This window comes from Pungitius pungitius, chromosome 19 (assembly GCF_949316345.1).
Source record: "Pungitius pungitius chromosome 19, fPunPun2.1, whole genome shotgun sequence".
Lineage (NCBI taxonomy): Eukaryota > Metazoa > Chordata > Actinopteri > Perciformes > Gasterosteidae > Pungitius > Pungitius pungitius.
In genome coordinates, this window is record NC_084918.1 from 13,018,152 (window position 1) to 13,030,924 (window position 12,773).

At 41.3% G+C, this 12,773-nt stretch overlaps 2 protein-coding genes across 4 annotated transcripts; one reads left to right on the plus strand and one right to left on the minus strand.

Annotated features, from left to right (window-relative positions):
• Positions 1-18: 18 nt before the first annotated feature.
• Positions 19-8,058, minus strand: LOC119198613 (copine-3-like). Of its 3 annotated transcripts, none has more exons than XM_062559253.1 (17): positions 7,698-8,058; positions 6,558-6,603; positions 6,318-6,487; positions 5,899-6,078; positions 5,744-5,818; positions 4,883-4,954; positions 4,720-4,797; positions 4,563-4,652; positions 3,777-3,875; positions 3,582-3,665; positions 3,409-3,468; positions 3,008-3,141; positions 2,702-2,756; positions 2,453-2,504; positions 2,241-2,374; positions 1,574-1,807; positions 19-1,085 (listed from the first exon to the last, which is right to left on the minus strand). In XM_062559253.1, exons 3-17 carry the CDS (start codon positions 6,471-6,473, stop codon positions 966-968), a joined length of 1,623 nt encoding a protein of 540 aa, XP_062415237.1. In that variant the 5' UTR covers positions 6,474-6,487; positions 6,558-6,603; positions 7,698-8,058; the 3' UTR covers positions 19-965. The 3 variants fall into 3 exon arrangements, with proteins under 3 accessions (XP_062415237.1, XP_037311887.2, XP_037311885.2); XM_037455990.2 differs by lacking the exon at positions 7,698-8,058 and adding an exon at positions 7,175-7,250; XM_037455988.2 differs by lacking the exon at positions 7,698-8,058 and adding an exon at positions 6,909-7,167.
• rmdn1 (regulator of microtubule dynamics 1) lies at positions 7,491-10,710 on the plus strand. Its single transcript, XM_037456025.2, has 10 exons — positions 7,491-7,684; positions 8,064-8,169; positions 8,335-8,419; positions 8,596-8,755; positions 9,170-9,259; positions 9,335-9,390; positions 10,012-10,099; positions 10,256-10,286; positions 10,448-10,581; positions 10,660-10,710. The coding sequence occupies exons 1-10, from the start codon at positions 7,556-7,558 to the stop codon at positions 10,699-10,701; spliced, it is 921 nt and encodes a 306-aa protein (XP_037311922.2). The 5' UTR covers positions 7,491-7,555; the 3' UTR covers positions 10,702-10,710.
• The last annotated feature ends 2,063 nt before the right edge of the window (positions 10,711-12,773 follow it).

The window sequence follows — 12,773 nt, forward strand, 5'->3', positions numbered from 1 at the left end:
TGGTCACAAACACACCAACACACCGGTTTGTGTTGATGAAATGATTTATTATTAAGAAACACCGAGGTTTACAAACTCTGTATTAGTGACCAACAAGGGAAATAATTCCTACATTAGGATAAAGTCTATTAAATATTATTATATACGTTTTATTTAATGACAGTTGCATAAGTTGTGTAATGTATCAGGTTAGAAAGTTGAATACACCTTAATATAAATAACTAGAATGTAATGTGACGTATTATGACCGGTAATAGCCAAATACTTCCCTCATCATGACAATGTCAGGCAACATCCTTGTAGTTAATAGTTAGTGTTTTTGTTGTAAACCTAAATCAGCTGATAACACTAATGAAAGTAAAAACAAAAAAAAGGTTAATTTGGCAACAAACTATTTTCACTGAAGGGGGCAGCAGAAGTTTGTTTATCTATCTGGTCTCCAACATTGCAATGTTGACACTGTTATACACTTTTTGATTTTCACTTATTCCTTTGAATTCAGTCAGCGTGTTCCAGAGAAAAGCTCAAAACTAGTACTAAATTAAAGATCACACTCATTATGACAACATAGATGTATTATACTTGCATGTAGCGACTGAAAGAATAGTGTTAAAATAGTGTTATGGTGAGGACACAAACCTTAACAATCAACTGAGTTAAATTATAGTAGTAGAGTCCACTACACTCTCAGAGGTTGCACATTATAGCAGAGGAGAGGTAATACAGGAAAATAAAGAAAATAATGGCATGATTCAACAAAGCGATACTTCCCTTATAAGTGGTATATTTGTAATGTTACATGCACTATGCAAGCTATCATGTCTCTTTGGAAAAAAATCACATTTTCTGTCTGTGTTACCCACCCATTAATTTATTAGCATAACTTTGTGCCATCCCATCTAGAAAATGCAGGGGGTAGTGCAGGAGACTGGTAGTGAAGAAGAGGTAAAGGGTAACCTGAATGTCTACGACGGGTAAGATTCGGTGAGTATATTCGGGGGTTTCAGCTTGTAAGAATTGAAGAAGGAGGCCACTTGATCAGGCAGCTCCGCCAGGACGCTCTGGGCAAGGGCCACGCTGTTTCCCTGCAATGGCAACGTAACAAGAATAAAAGGTAGCCCGTAACGTAGCCCACTTTAAGGAAGAAGCTCACTAGCACTAAAGTGTGCAGGTATCTGTACTGTTGACAGCGGCATAGAGAAAGAAAGCGGTGGTACATTATTGTAAATAATAATAAGGAGGGAGGGGCAGTAGGAACTGCAGAAGCAATATAAAACTGAGTTGTGCAATGTTTAAATCAGTAAACAGCCACTATACAAAGTATACTTGATCAAGAAATGTTAGAGTTAAATATCATTTAAGTTGCAATATACATGATTGGGACCATTTCTATGCTTCTCTCAACATGGCAAAATCTGAGCTGGCAGCTTGTAGCTACCAGTGCTAAAAATGAAGGTGGCGCCAGAGGGTGGGTGCTACATCATGGCCACTACATGGTGGGACGCGCACACCTGCACACATGTGCAAAAAAAATCCTATATGTACAAACAATAACTCTGTCTTGGCTGCTTACTTGAAAATCCCTGAAGGGCACAAACTGGACGATGTCTCTCGAGGCGACGTCACCCCTGGGCGAGGACAGCAGTTTGTCATCACTGTCAAGGAACTCCATTTCACTGAAGTCTGCCCCCCCCACGCCCACGATAATGATGGACATGGGTAGGCGAGAGGCCTCCACGATAGCAGTGCGTGTCTGGTCCATGTCTGTGATCACACCGTCTGTGATGATGAGCAGTACAAAGTATTGCTGCAGATGGACAGAGCAACGAAAAGCCAGATATTAGGTTTACAATTATTCAGTATCAGAGTATTATTTGTTTCCTGTTTTTTTATTAAGAAAGTGCAAAAAGTACTTGATTTAATATCAAGTTTTTTTTTAGATTTGTGCAATCAGCTGTGCAATTTTTAAAAACTTTTTATGAATCAGATTTGACACCTCAAATGAAATATTTTTCTCATGGAGAAAATGACATTACATTTGAATGTATTTAAGTATCCAAAAATGAAATATGTCAAGACAGAAAGTGTTAATAAAAGGAAGCAAAAGCAGTGAAACAACAGTTATTACCTATTCATTGTTGAGTTATTGTTTTTGTATCAGCTGGTTTTGCTTTTAATACTGAATTAACACCTGTTTGTTTGAGTGTCCTGATATGTCTGTCTATAATCCGTCTACTTACTGAAGCCGTATTCTGGTGAAGAGCTTGTCTGGCAAAGCAGACAACGTGGTTAATAATAGGAGAGAAGTTGGTGGGGCCCCAGAGCTTCAACCGTGGGAGACACTGCCGGTAGGCCTGCACCACACCCTCTATTCCTGCAAACACACGGCAGCACTGCTGCATTAGTGAACAACTTATACTAACAAAAGACTTCTTGTGACAGTTTGACCTACCGGCGCAGAAGGGATTTGCTGGATTGAAATTGATAGGAAATTCATGGGAAACCTGTAAACATGGATTAAAGATCAGGTAAATAAAAAACTTTTTTTTTTACAATATAGCCAATGAAGAAAAAAAAACACATTATTCCTCAATGGCCAACATCTCGTGGTTGTTATTGAAGGGTAAAAAAAAACCTAAAAGTTGTTCATGAGAATCGGCAACTGCTAATGACTATGAGGCCTTCTAGAATATTTTAATACCTGCAAGGTAGAAGGGAGTTGGGCTCCAAAACCAAAGACGGGAAACATCTTGGTACTACAAGAAAAAGCAAAGAAAAAATACAGGTAGTCCGATATATTAACAACATTAACGCATCCGCTAGAACAAATCTGTAAAACTGAAGTGGAGTATCGTTGGCAAGGAAACCTAATCCTATGGAAGTTTGAAAATCTAACAAGTTTGTATCCAGGCTGTCTCAATGCTTGCTTGGATCAACCCCGACATCCAAACTCGTCCGACAATTAAAGTGGAAGGATTATTTAGGATGAGGCAGAGTTTGCGTTTACCTGTTATAGTCCTGGACGACATTACCCACTGCCCAGATGGCTGACAGGTACTCATTGTAGCCCTCGGGGTTGATGTAGTGGAGGGACTGGGGGGAGCTGGGGTCCCCGTTAGAACCTGTGAAGTCAATGGCAATCTGGCCAGAGGATAACAGCCAAGATATGAGGATCTGCTCAGTGACAGGACGCCAACGAGAGACGTTTAACACAGTATAAACAGAAATATAAACTGAGATTTTGCAACTGTCAGAGAATCACATTACAGGAATTATTCAATAAATTTATGAATTTGTTAATTTTACTAATAAGAGAACACAGTCATTCAGTACATGTGGTCTACCGATTGAATATTGTAAATATCAATAAAAATAATAACACCATGTGTCTGAAACCTCCAAACTCACAGGGAAGTTGATTTGACAACCACCCATGATATAATCCAGGAAGGTGTACTCCTTCACCACCTGAAAAGCTCAACAATATGTTAACTATACAGTGATGTAGTATACTTTAGTAAGAAATATATTGAAAACCAATTTAAATTGTCTTCAATCTCCATTTTTTCCTAAACCATTACCTGGCAGTTCTTAATGCAAATGACTCCAGAGTTTTTATAGTTTTTCTTCTTCAGCTTTTTTGGGATGATGCACTCAAATTCAGCCTGCAAGTGCAATTAAGGGTCATTTTCATGCCAGTTGAAATTGGTAAACCAAAACATTAGAACACACACACACACACACACACACACACACACACACACACACAGTCTCACAGGGGAAACGTGTGTTCCCATTTGCATCTCAGCCAGTGTGGCTTTAAAGCTGCCAATGAGGTCATGAGCGCCGCTCACATGGTTGTCATAGCAGTCGACCTAGAGAGACAAATAGAGAGATTTTCTTTTTACGGGGTGAGACTTAAATATAATAAATGGAGATCGAATTGAATTCCAGAAGTCGTTAGTAACATTTATTTTGGTAAATAAACCTTTTTAAATAGAATGCAGTGAACTTGACTTTTTTAGACTACTCAGGTTGAATCCCCTAGTACTACAATGGCACGTTCCACCGATGGGAGGTATGGTATAAATATATTTAAAACATAAATGTATCACTATTCAGGGTTCGCAAAGAAGCATCACATTTCCAGGTTTTAACTTACAATGAGTTACCAAAGCCCCATCCCATATGCTCATATATAATCAATCACACTTAACTCCTAGTTACGAATGGAAATCCAGTAAATGCAATGGAAGTATCTTGATTGAGTAAAAAGAACGTAGCAAAAGTGCAGACCTTCAGATGGGGACGTCACGAATAGTCCACACACACACACACATCCAGCTGGAGATGCAGCATGTTTTAAGTTTAGGAGCATTCCAAAATGAACAGAATATGCAATTACAAAACAAAGCATTAGTTTGTTAGTGTAGCAAAGTTACTCCAAAAACATTTCACAGAAGAACTCATTCGATAGTTAGGGAGCAGGTTGTGTTAATGGGCTTCATTTTACAGGGCTTATTAACTGGGAAAAGTCACTGAAATAAAAAAAACTGAATTACCTTTATAGGTCTCTCCACTTCTCCTCCGCAGAGAGATCGCAAAGAGACGCGGAAGGGTCTCCACACTGGATTTACGTTGTCGTTTACCACCTTCCCAATGAGCCATATGTCAATGATGGAGCTAGCAGAGGAATGACTTGCGGGTGAACATGCTTACCTCTGTCCTGTGAGCCAGCTGCCATCCAGTTTCTGTCTGCTTGTAGAGTTCCAGGAAAGGATCGGACCACCACAAAAACTTCATATTCAAATGAGAGTTAGCGGTACTTCAGGGCAGTTCACACAATGAAGATATTAGGCAGAACTATTCTGACCTAGATCACCTTTTTGTCCAGCCGGCGGCCCGACACCTCAAAGATTGCCACTCTGGTGTCGGTTATCTCTTCGGCACAGATCTATTTTGATAAAATAAAAATAAAAACTCTTAAAGGTTTGGGGATTCTCTACTTTGGACAGTGATGGAAACAGTTTTGTTTGGTATTTTCAATTCACATCAGCAAGTTAGTCTTTTACGACCAAAGTGTGTCCCCTTAATTATATTATACTGTTGGGGTGCCCACATTTATGCACCTGCCTACTTTTGTTTAAGTAATTATTGCACACTTTCTGCAAATCCTATAAACTTCATTTCACTTATCACTGTGTTTGTCTGCTATATGATACATTTAATTGAATGATACATAAAGAACAATCTTAAAGGATAAGGAGTTTTTCATACCACTGTACCTAAAAGAGAAGCAATACATCAAGAAATCCATTTAAGCAACCTCAGTTGCAAAATATCTAACTGCAGAAAAGATACTTCCTACTTTATCAAATTCTAGTCAACCCCGTAACACAACTTATACTACCCTCGTTATTTGTTATGATCACATGCCAAGCTACATCCCAGTATCTCTTAGTGCTTTGATTTAAAGGTTTAGTTATAACATTAAAAAAAGAAAAACTGTACATGCTGTCCACGTTACAATACACAAAAAATGCAGTGTTGTGCATAAAACCACAAAGAGAAACTACCTCTGGAATTTCTGAATAGGGTTTTATCTTTTCACACAGGTGTTAAAATGCCTGTGCATGTTGCAGCCCTTCTGTCCAGTGTGTCAGAGTCAGCAAAGAGAAGGCCTCCACCACAGCTCTGGCTTAGCTAACCACATGCTTTCAGAATGAGAAAGGAGTCCACTCACTGTGATGGTCCCATGACCTGCAGGCCTCTTGTCCTTCAGCAATAAAGGTCGAGTCATCTGCCTGTTAGAAACAATCTGGACACAAAGTACTGGCTGTGTCACAGCACTATGAGAAGGAGGCGGAGCGGCAAAAGTTTTCTTTTAAAACTGCTCACCTGTCCCAGGGTGCATTCAAGCTCCCCCAAGAAATCATCATCCCCCAGGTCATAGGTGTCATTGTCAATATCATACACACAGAACTTCATCTTCTGCACCGTCTCGAAAAAGTAATCGACCACAAACTTCTTGGCAAACTTTGGATTCAGGCAGTTCAAGATCATCTCTGTGCGTCCAAACTGATACACAAAAAAACAACGTATTTAAAATGAATCATGTCAGTGGACCTGTGCTTAAGCAGAAGCCAAATGAATACTTTGAAATATATGACAGTGAACATCAACTTTTGTGGAAACTAACAACATGTATTGAGGTATATGCTGTTAAATGTAAAAGTTTACATTCATTGAGTTGTATCTTGATTACACCAAGGTACATCGATAGCATGTGACAATTAAGCCCGTGTCCTGATACACACCTCATACCAGTGGGAGCCAGTGTGAATGTACAAGGCGCACAGAGGATCAGACTTAGAAAACACGTCCATGTCCATGAGGTTCTCACAGGAGATGGTCAGCTCCACCTTGGTGGCCCAATGAGTTGCCCCTGGCAATGGGGCCCCACCTGAGGCCATTTCAACTGGTTGTACTAAGATGATAACCACAGGTAATTAGAAGGATTTAGTGCGTTTACTTTCTATTTATAGTCCTCTACATACCAGAGTAAAGGCGTAAAATTGTTGTATTTCATTGAAGGGGGCCACTCTAAAAATAAAAAAACAACCGTTAGCTCGCGTTAGTCAGACGGTTATAACGTAGCGTAAGGTTACACGTCACATTTAGCGCTAATAGACATAAAAGATATGTAACCTATAATAATATAATGAATGGTATAATATAATGAAAAAGCCGAATCTACTTTTTGCGTTAACTAGGACATGCATGCAGTGGCTCTTAGTGGGTGTGGCGATGCCTCGTGCACCCAAAACTAAATGCCAACCTAAAGTCTCCACCGTAGTTTCGCATCTTATTTCGTCATACCAGTTGCAGCATGAAGCTCACTTACTTACCTGTTTAGTTGTTGAAAAATAACCACATCCTTTTTCTGGTGGCCATTCACACACGTATACGTTTTTATCTGACGTTAACAGCTGGGCGAGCAGCGGGGCAGCAGTGCCCACTTAACTAGCGGTAGTTTTGTAACGTTAGATAACAAAGTTAAAGATAAAGTTCATTCCTAAAATCGTCAAACACGCAACGAAAATGTATTTGAATATATTAAAATATACTGTCAACAAGATCAAATCGTTGACGTGAAACTATTGAGTACACTCACCGAGGGACAATTCGGGACGGAACTCTCGGAAGCTGCAGTTGTTTCTTATCGATTCACATATTTGGGGAACTGACTGTCCCGGGGTGCATTCAAGAAATACCTTTTCTTAGCAATGATTATATAGCACTTTTCACAGACAGGTGACTGACGAATGTGTGTGTGTGTGTGTGGGGGGGGGGGGGTTAAAATGTAACAACGTATGTGCTTCTTTTAAGGGGCTTAACAAAATACAGTGTTGGTGAAGACACTTTTTGCCCATTTGCAACGTTTTCTATTTGTGCTCTTGAACGTCTCTTCGATGTATTTGCGGACCAACCTACACGTTTGCTAGTCGATTGAAGCTTGTAGTTTCTGATCACTGAGCGCCGGGTCTTTGACGCGATGTTTGCTACCGTGCTGAGAAGATGCGTGAGCGGGAAGTTACTGCCGGCACCTGCCGCAAAAGCTGTCAGAGTCCGAGGGACAAGCCACTACTCGACAACTTTAAGGAGGACCGCCGCTGCCCTGACTGTAAATAACTCACCGTAGCGCCGTATGATCGGTGTGTTTGTCACCTCATGTGGGTGAAAGGGCAGCTTCGACTGTCTGAGAGATGCTGCTCCGATCTGCCGCTTCGTATCAGGAAATGTCAGCGCTGTCAACGTGTCGCCGTTTTTCTGTGTGAAGAGTGTGTAGAATTGACACAAACTGAATTGCAGCTCGAGTGATGATAATCCTATTTAATCAGTTCGGTGTACGTGACTGAGTGCAATGACCTTAACGTTATTATTGACACACTGCTTCTATGGGTTTTCCGGTTCAGCTGAGACGGACCACTGTGGATGACATCCATCAGCGGGTGTATTTGTTTCAATAAGTGTCTTCATGTCACTCGCCTTCTTGTCCACAGAGCGGACGAGCTGCAGTCCTCCTGGGGCTCCCCGCACTATCCTGCCTGACCTTTGAAGCGTATCACAGGGTGCAGAGTGCCATCGTCCTCTACGCTTTAGAGAAAGGTAACTTGGGAAAACAGGAATCAGGTGTGCAATTCCAAAATCCTAATTAAAACCGTCTCCAGTTCTTTTGGTTCTCTTGGTCCAGCGGGCAGGAGAAGAGGAGGGAGTGGAAGTGTAGTCGAGTGAAATCGGGTGACCTTTGTGTTGCGTTTGGTGTGCGTGCAGAGGAGGTTTTGGAGCAGGCGGACTACCTGTACAGCTGTGCAGAGACGGAGAAGCTGTACCAGCTGCTGCTGCAGTACAAGGACAGGTGAGAACACTCCCATTCCCACCACGTAATATGAGAATTGAAATGTGAATTTCATATTTGCCATCCTATCCTATATCGATATTTTACCTCTCTCTTGAGTGCATTCCCCCCCCCCCCTGCCTCTTGTTGTCTTTTTTGTATATAACTGACCAGAGAGCTGATTCTTTCCCCTCCAGTGACGATGCAGAGTTCCTGTGGAGGCTGGCCCGGGCGTCTCGCGACCTGTCCGTCCAGCCCAACATGGAGGCCGGACGGAAGAAGCAGCTGATGTTTGACGGTTTCGAATATGCAAAGAAGGCCCTGGAGAAAGATGACAAGTGCTTCGCTGCACATAAAGTAAGAGAGAGAAGGCACTACTGATAAGCTTCCACCAGACCTGGATTAAAAGGGGATGAAAAAAAGTCAACTTTTCAACAAATGTACAAATATTTTATATCTGTGTCTGGTCATTAACATGACCCATCCCTTCTGCAACTATTCCTGGCTCAATGACACAATAAATGAATATACACCAACAATGGATGAAAAATAATAAATCTCCTGCAAATAACAAACACCAACAATAACAAAGCTCTCAAAGCACAAGACGGGACATTGAATTTGAAAGCACGTTAGAAGCTTGTCTTTAGAATATTTAACACCTTACTTTTTGCATGCACTCGTTTATCAAGATGTGATGACACAGCGTGGTTTCTTTTTAAAAACACTATAAATAGAAATTGAGGTCTGAACCAAACTCTTCTAACTCAGTGGTACGCAGTGTGTCTCAGCGACGTCGGGGAATACGAGGGAGTCAAGACGAAAATGGGAAATTCCTACATCATCAGGGAACATCTAGAGGTGAGAGGACATGTCATGCATTTGTGTCACATTTACATAGTGAAATGAGTCAAACACGTTGCTTTTTCCCCATAGAGAGCTATTGAACTCAATCCCAAAGATGCCACTTCCTTATTTATATTGGGTTTCTGGTGAGTCATTTTTCTTCTTTCTTACTGTAACAAACGTCCCATTTGGTTGTTATACAGCTGCTTGCTAGTTCAGTACACGTTAGTCACCCATGGATACACACTCGGGCCATCCGGGTCTGTTGCATTAGTCCATGACGGTAGAAGCTAGAGGAGAAGACGTTGCCAGCGGTGCCTGTTTGATTTATTTAGTTTATTTAGTGGTGATTGTGCAGAGTCCTCAGAGCAGAAAGAAAAGAAATATGCTGTCACTTTTTTCTTTGCCCGTAGAATAAATGAATGCATTTATAGATGCAAATATGTACCGTGGTGACTGCTGGTTTAAAAAAAAAAAAAAAACATTGTACTGCTTGAACATAGTCACCTTTTCTATTTTCATTCATTTCCAGGCAGCGTTTTTACCTCTTTAGGGTCTTTTTGATCTGGTGGAACTTGCCATCTGCGTACCATCTCGTAATATTTGAGCTGTAACATTTGAACATTTGGCAATGTTGCTGCACTTTCCTTAGTTTGCCACTAGATGCCAGCAACGTTAAAAATAAATGGGGCAAATAATTCTGTGCATTAGAACCTTGAGTAGGCTTCAGCATTTAGTGAAATCTGTGTGTATTCTCCCTCTCTCAGGTGCTTCTCCTTTGCCGAGCTGCCTTGGTACCAACGCAAGGTGGCGGCTGTCATTTTTTCTTCACCACCCAACTCCACGTACGAGGAGGTGAGGGATGCCGTCTTTAAGCGCTCCTGTTCTGTAACTAACGGCACAGTTGCGGCTTATTAAAAACCCCAGGCTGTAATTAACAGCTATTTGTCACATTTTGATGAGCATAGTCTTAAATTTGGATGGTCCTGTTTTTCTGCCCCTTCTTTTCAGGCTTTGGAATTCTTCCTGAAAGCTGAAGAAGGTAAAATACTAATAAAGTCCCAGTGGAATGTACACAACAAACAACGGATATCTTATTGGCTGCAGCTCCCATTTCTCAGATCAACAAAAAGCGCTTCGCTTGAAAATGATTTCTTTAAAGGCTTAAAAGACATTTGACTAAAAGCAAATTCTGTGTGTCAGCTGATCCAAACTTCTACAGTAAAAATCTGCTGATGCTCGGGAAGACCTACATGGGCATGAAAGACCGAGAGAGGGCGCTGCACTATCTAACCAAAGCAAAAGAGTACCCGGCCCACACACAGGAAGAGAAAGAGGTACGCCTCCCTCTGAATCACCTGCATTATTGTATGTGCTGATGTCATCACTTACAGTTGGTCTGTTCCCTTTGGCAGGTCCACAAAGAGGCCCTTGACTTCCTGAAGAAACTAGGATGAACCTGTGGTTGCCACTGAGTGGATTTTGCCTTTTTGGAGGCTGTTAATTTCCCCAAAATGTTATTCTGATTCTGTAAATTATTAATACAGCAGCGCCATGTCGAGTCATTCAGCTTTTAAGTAAAAACTGCAACGTTTGACATTGAAGTAACGCGATGTACATGCCGTCTGCCTCTCTTCCACTGACATCCAGCTCAAAGGGGAGCACAACACTACTGGCTGGAGTGAATGTTCCAAAAATATGAGCTGATGTTTTTTTTTTTTTTTTTAATTCAGATTTCCTCTGAAAATGGATGAAAAGTGGCGCAATGTTGGACCATTAAGCATAAAGCAACATGTTGAAAGAAATGTATCTATAAATATATATTGAATTTGAACACTGTTTCCTATCATTTGTCAGCTCTATTCATGTTTACGCTTTGTTTTAGCTTTTTTAACATCAGATGAATAATAACAAAATGAATGGTTGTTGCTGATTTTTCCCAAGCGTATAATGGACTGGGTTCAGAGATTGGGTTTATTTGCCATGCCCCTAATCCTTTGTCGGCAAGGTGATTTCAGGCCTCATTATAGAAATACATTTAAACCAGCTGTAAAGATGGTCAGATATATTTATTGTGAGAGCCAATCAAAAGAGAAGATAGACCAAGTAGTTTTTTTTTCCTCTTTAAGAATAGCCATCAGATTTGTGGTGAATCCTGAGCAGAAGGCCTCTCATCCCCAATAATCACACCACAAAAGAAAAAGCGTGCCCTCGGAAGGGGGTTTATCCACTCACTTAGACCTCATAAATCCATCTCTTAAGAAGGCTGAAAGCACTAGTGTAGTTGGTGTTGGTAGTGCGTTTGGGGTGGCCTAAGCCGCGGGCGGTACGGAGATGACCGTGACGCACTGAGGTGATTGACAGCATCAGGTACCGGACCGCGACGAAGGCCACCGGGAGCATCCTGTTGATTTCTCATAACAAAAAGGCATCAAGATTTCCATCAATTGAGCGGTGGCTGTGTAATTATAATATTTAAGTACTTTATTTACTCATTATCTTTATACAATGAATATTCACATACACAATTGATTTTTGCTTTGATTACAGGTTTCTGTTCAAAAGGAAGCAAAGTTATGCACTGCTGCCCCCTTTCAGAAGTCGGCTCCTTTTGCTACAGTTAATGGTTTCCGTCATACTGCATGGATGAATGTTATATACATGACCGATAGCCCGAGCTATCGCAAGCTCCTCCAAGAGAAGAAGAAAAGTCTGAAGCAGCTTGCCACCGTTTGCAGTGGTCTGAAAACAGAAAAACACATGATGCCAGAGAGGCCGAGGAGAGTGGACTGCGTTTAGACCACTGGGCGAAAGAAAAAGCACCGGAGTTCAGAAACCAAACACCTTTCCCCTGAAACATTAAAAAGAAAAAGAAAGGACGAGGGGGGGGGGGGGGAAGGTGGGGGGAGCAAAATCAAAAACGCACAACATGTAGCACTGCCATGCTGGGAGGAGCTTCCACACGCTATTTGGTCTGTGGCACTTAAGTGTCTCGTTTCCTCATCCTACTCTTCATCAAACCAAGGCTCTTACCTCAGCGCTAAACCTGAGAATGAGATCGAAGGTGGGCGCCGTGAATTCAACTGAGTGATGACAGCTCCTCGCTATGGCTCGAAGGGATTTCTTTGCTTCTTTTCGTCATACTGTTGACTGCACAGCCAAATACATGCACACCACATTGGTATTTTCTAACCATATATGCCACAGGTTAATGACCCAGTTCATATTTTTAAAAGCCCAAAGCTTCTAGTGGACCGATCAACCCTTAACGTGTTTACTTAATGCCCATTTATTTAGACAATTTCCACTCCACTGCCCACATGACATTTGACAAGACTTTTATTTAGTCCAGAGCACAACGCTTCTGACCACTGAAATTCGTTTTTTTTTAAACCCATGGAACTTTGATGGATCTCAGCTGTCGGGCTGCACTGCCACCACACACAAAATTTGCACTTCTAGATTTTTTCATATCTATTTGGAAAATCATAGCCTTTCAATCAATGGTCTTTTTTCCTAACTCTTGAAA

What these genes read in the sequence shown, in the direction of transcription:
- LOC119198613 (XM_062559253.1), bottom strand. Translation starts at nt 6,473, where the DNA reads ATGGCCTCAGGTGGGGCCCCATTGCCAGGGGCAACTCATTGGGCCACC. An exon ending in CAGGTCATGGGACCATCACA is followed by an intron (nt 4,955 to 5,743) that starts GTGAGTGGACTC and finishes TTATCAAAATAG; the next exon opens with ATCTGTGCCGAAGAGATAAC. An exon ending in TGGGAACACACGTTTCCCCT is followed by an intron (nt 3,666 to 3,776) that starts GTGAGACTGTGT and finishes TTGCACTTGCAG; the next exon opens with GCTGAATTTGAGTGCATCAT.
- rmdn1 (XM_037456025.2), top strand. Translation starts at nt 7,556, where the DNA reads ATGTTTGCTACCGTGCTGAGAAGATGCGTGAGCGGGAAGTTACTGCCG. An exon ending in CTGCTGCAGTACAAGGACAG is followed by an intron (nt 8,420 to 8,595) that starts GTGAGAACACTC and finishes TTTCCCCTCCAG; the next exon opens with TGACGATGCAGAGTTCCTGT. An exon ending in AGTGCTTCGCTGCACATAAA is followed by an intron (nt 8,756 to 9,169) that starts GTAAGAGAGAGA and finishes CTTCTAACTCAG; the next exon opens with TGGTACGCAGTGTGTCTCAG.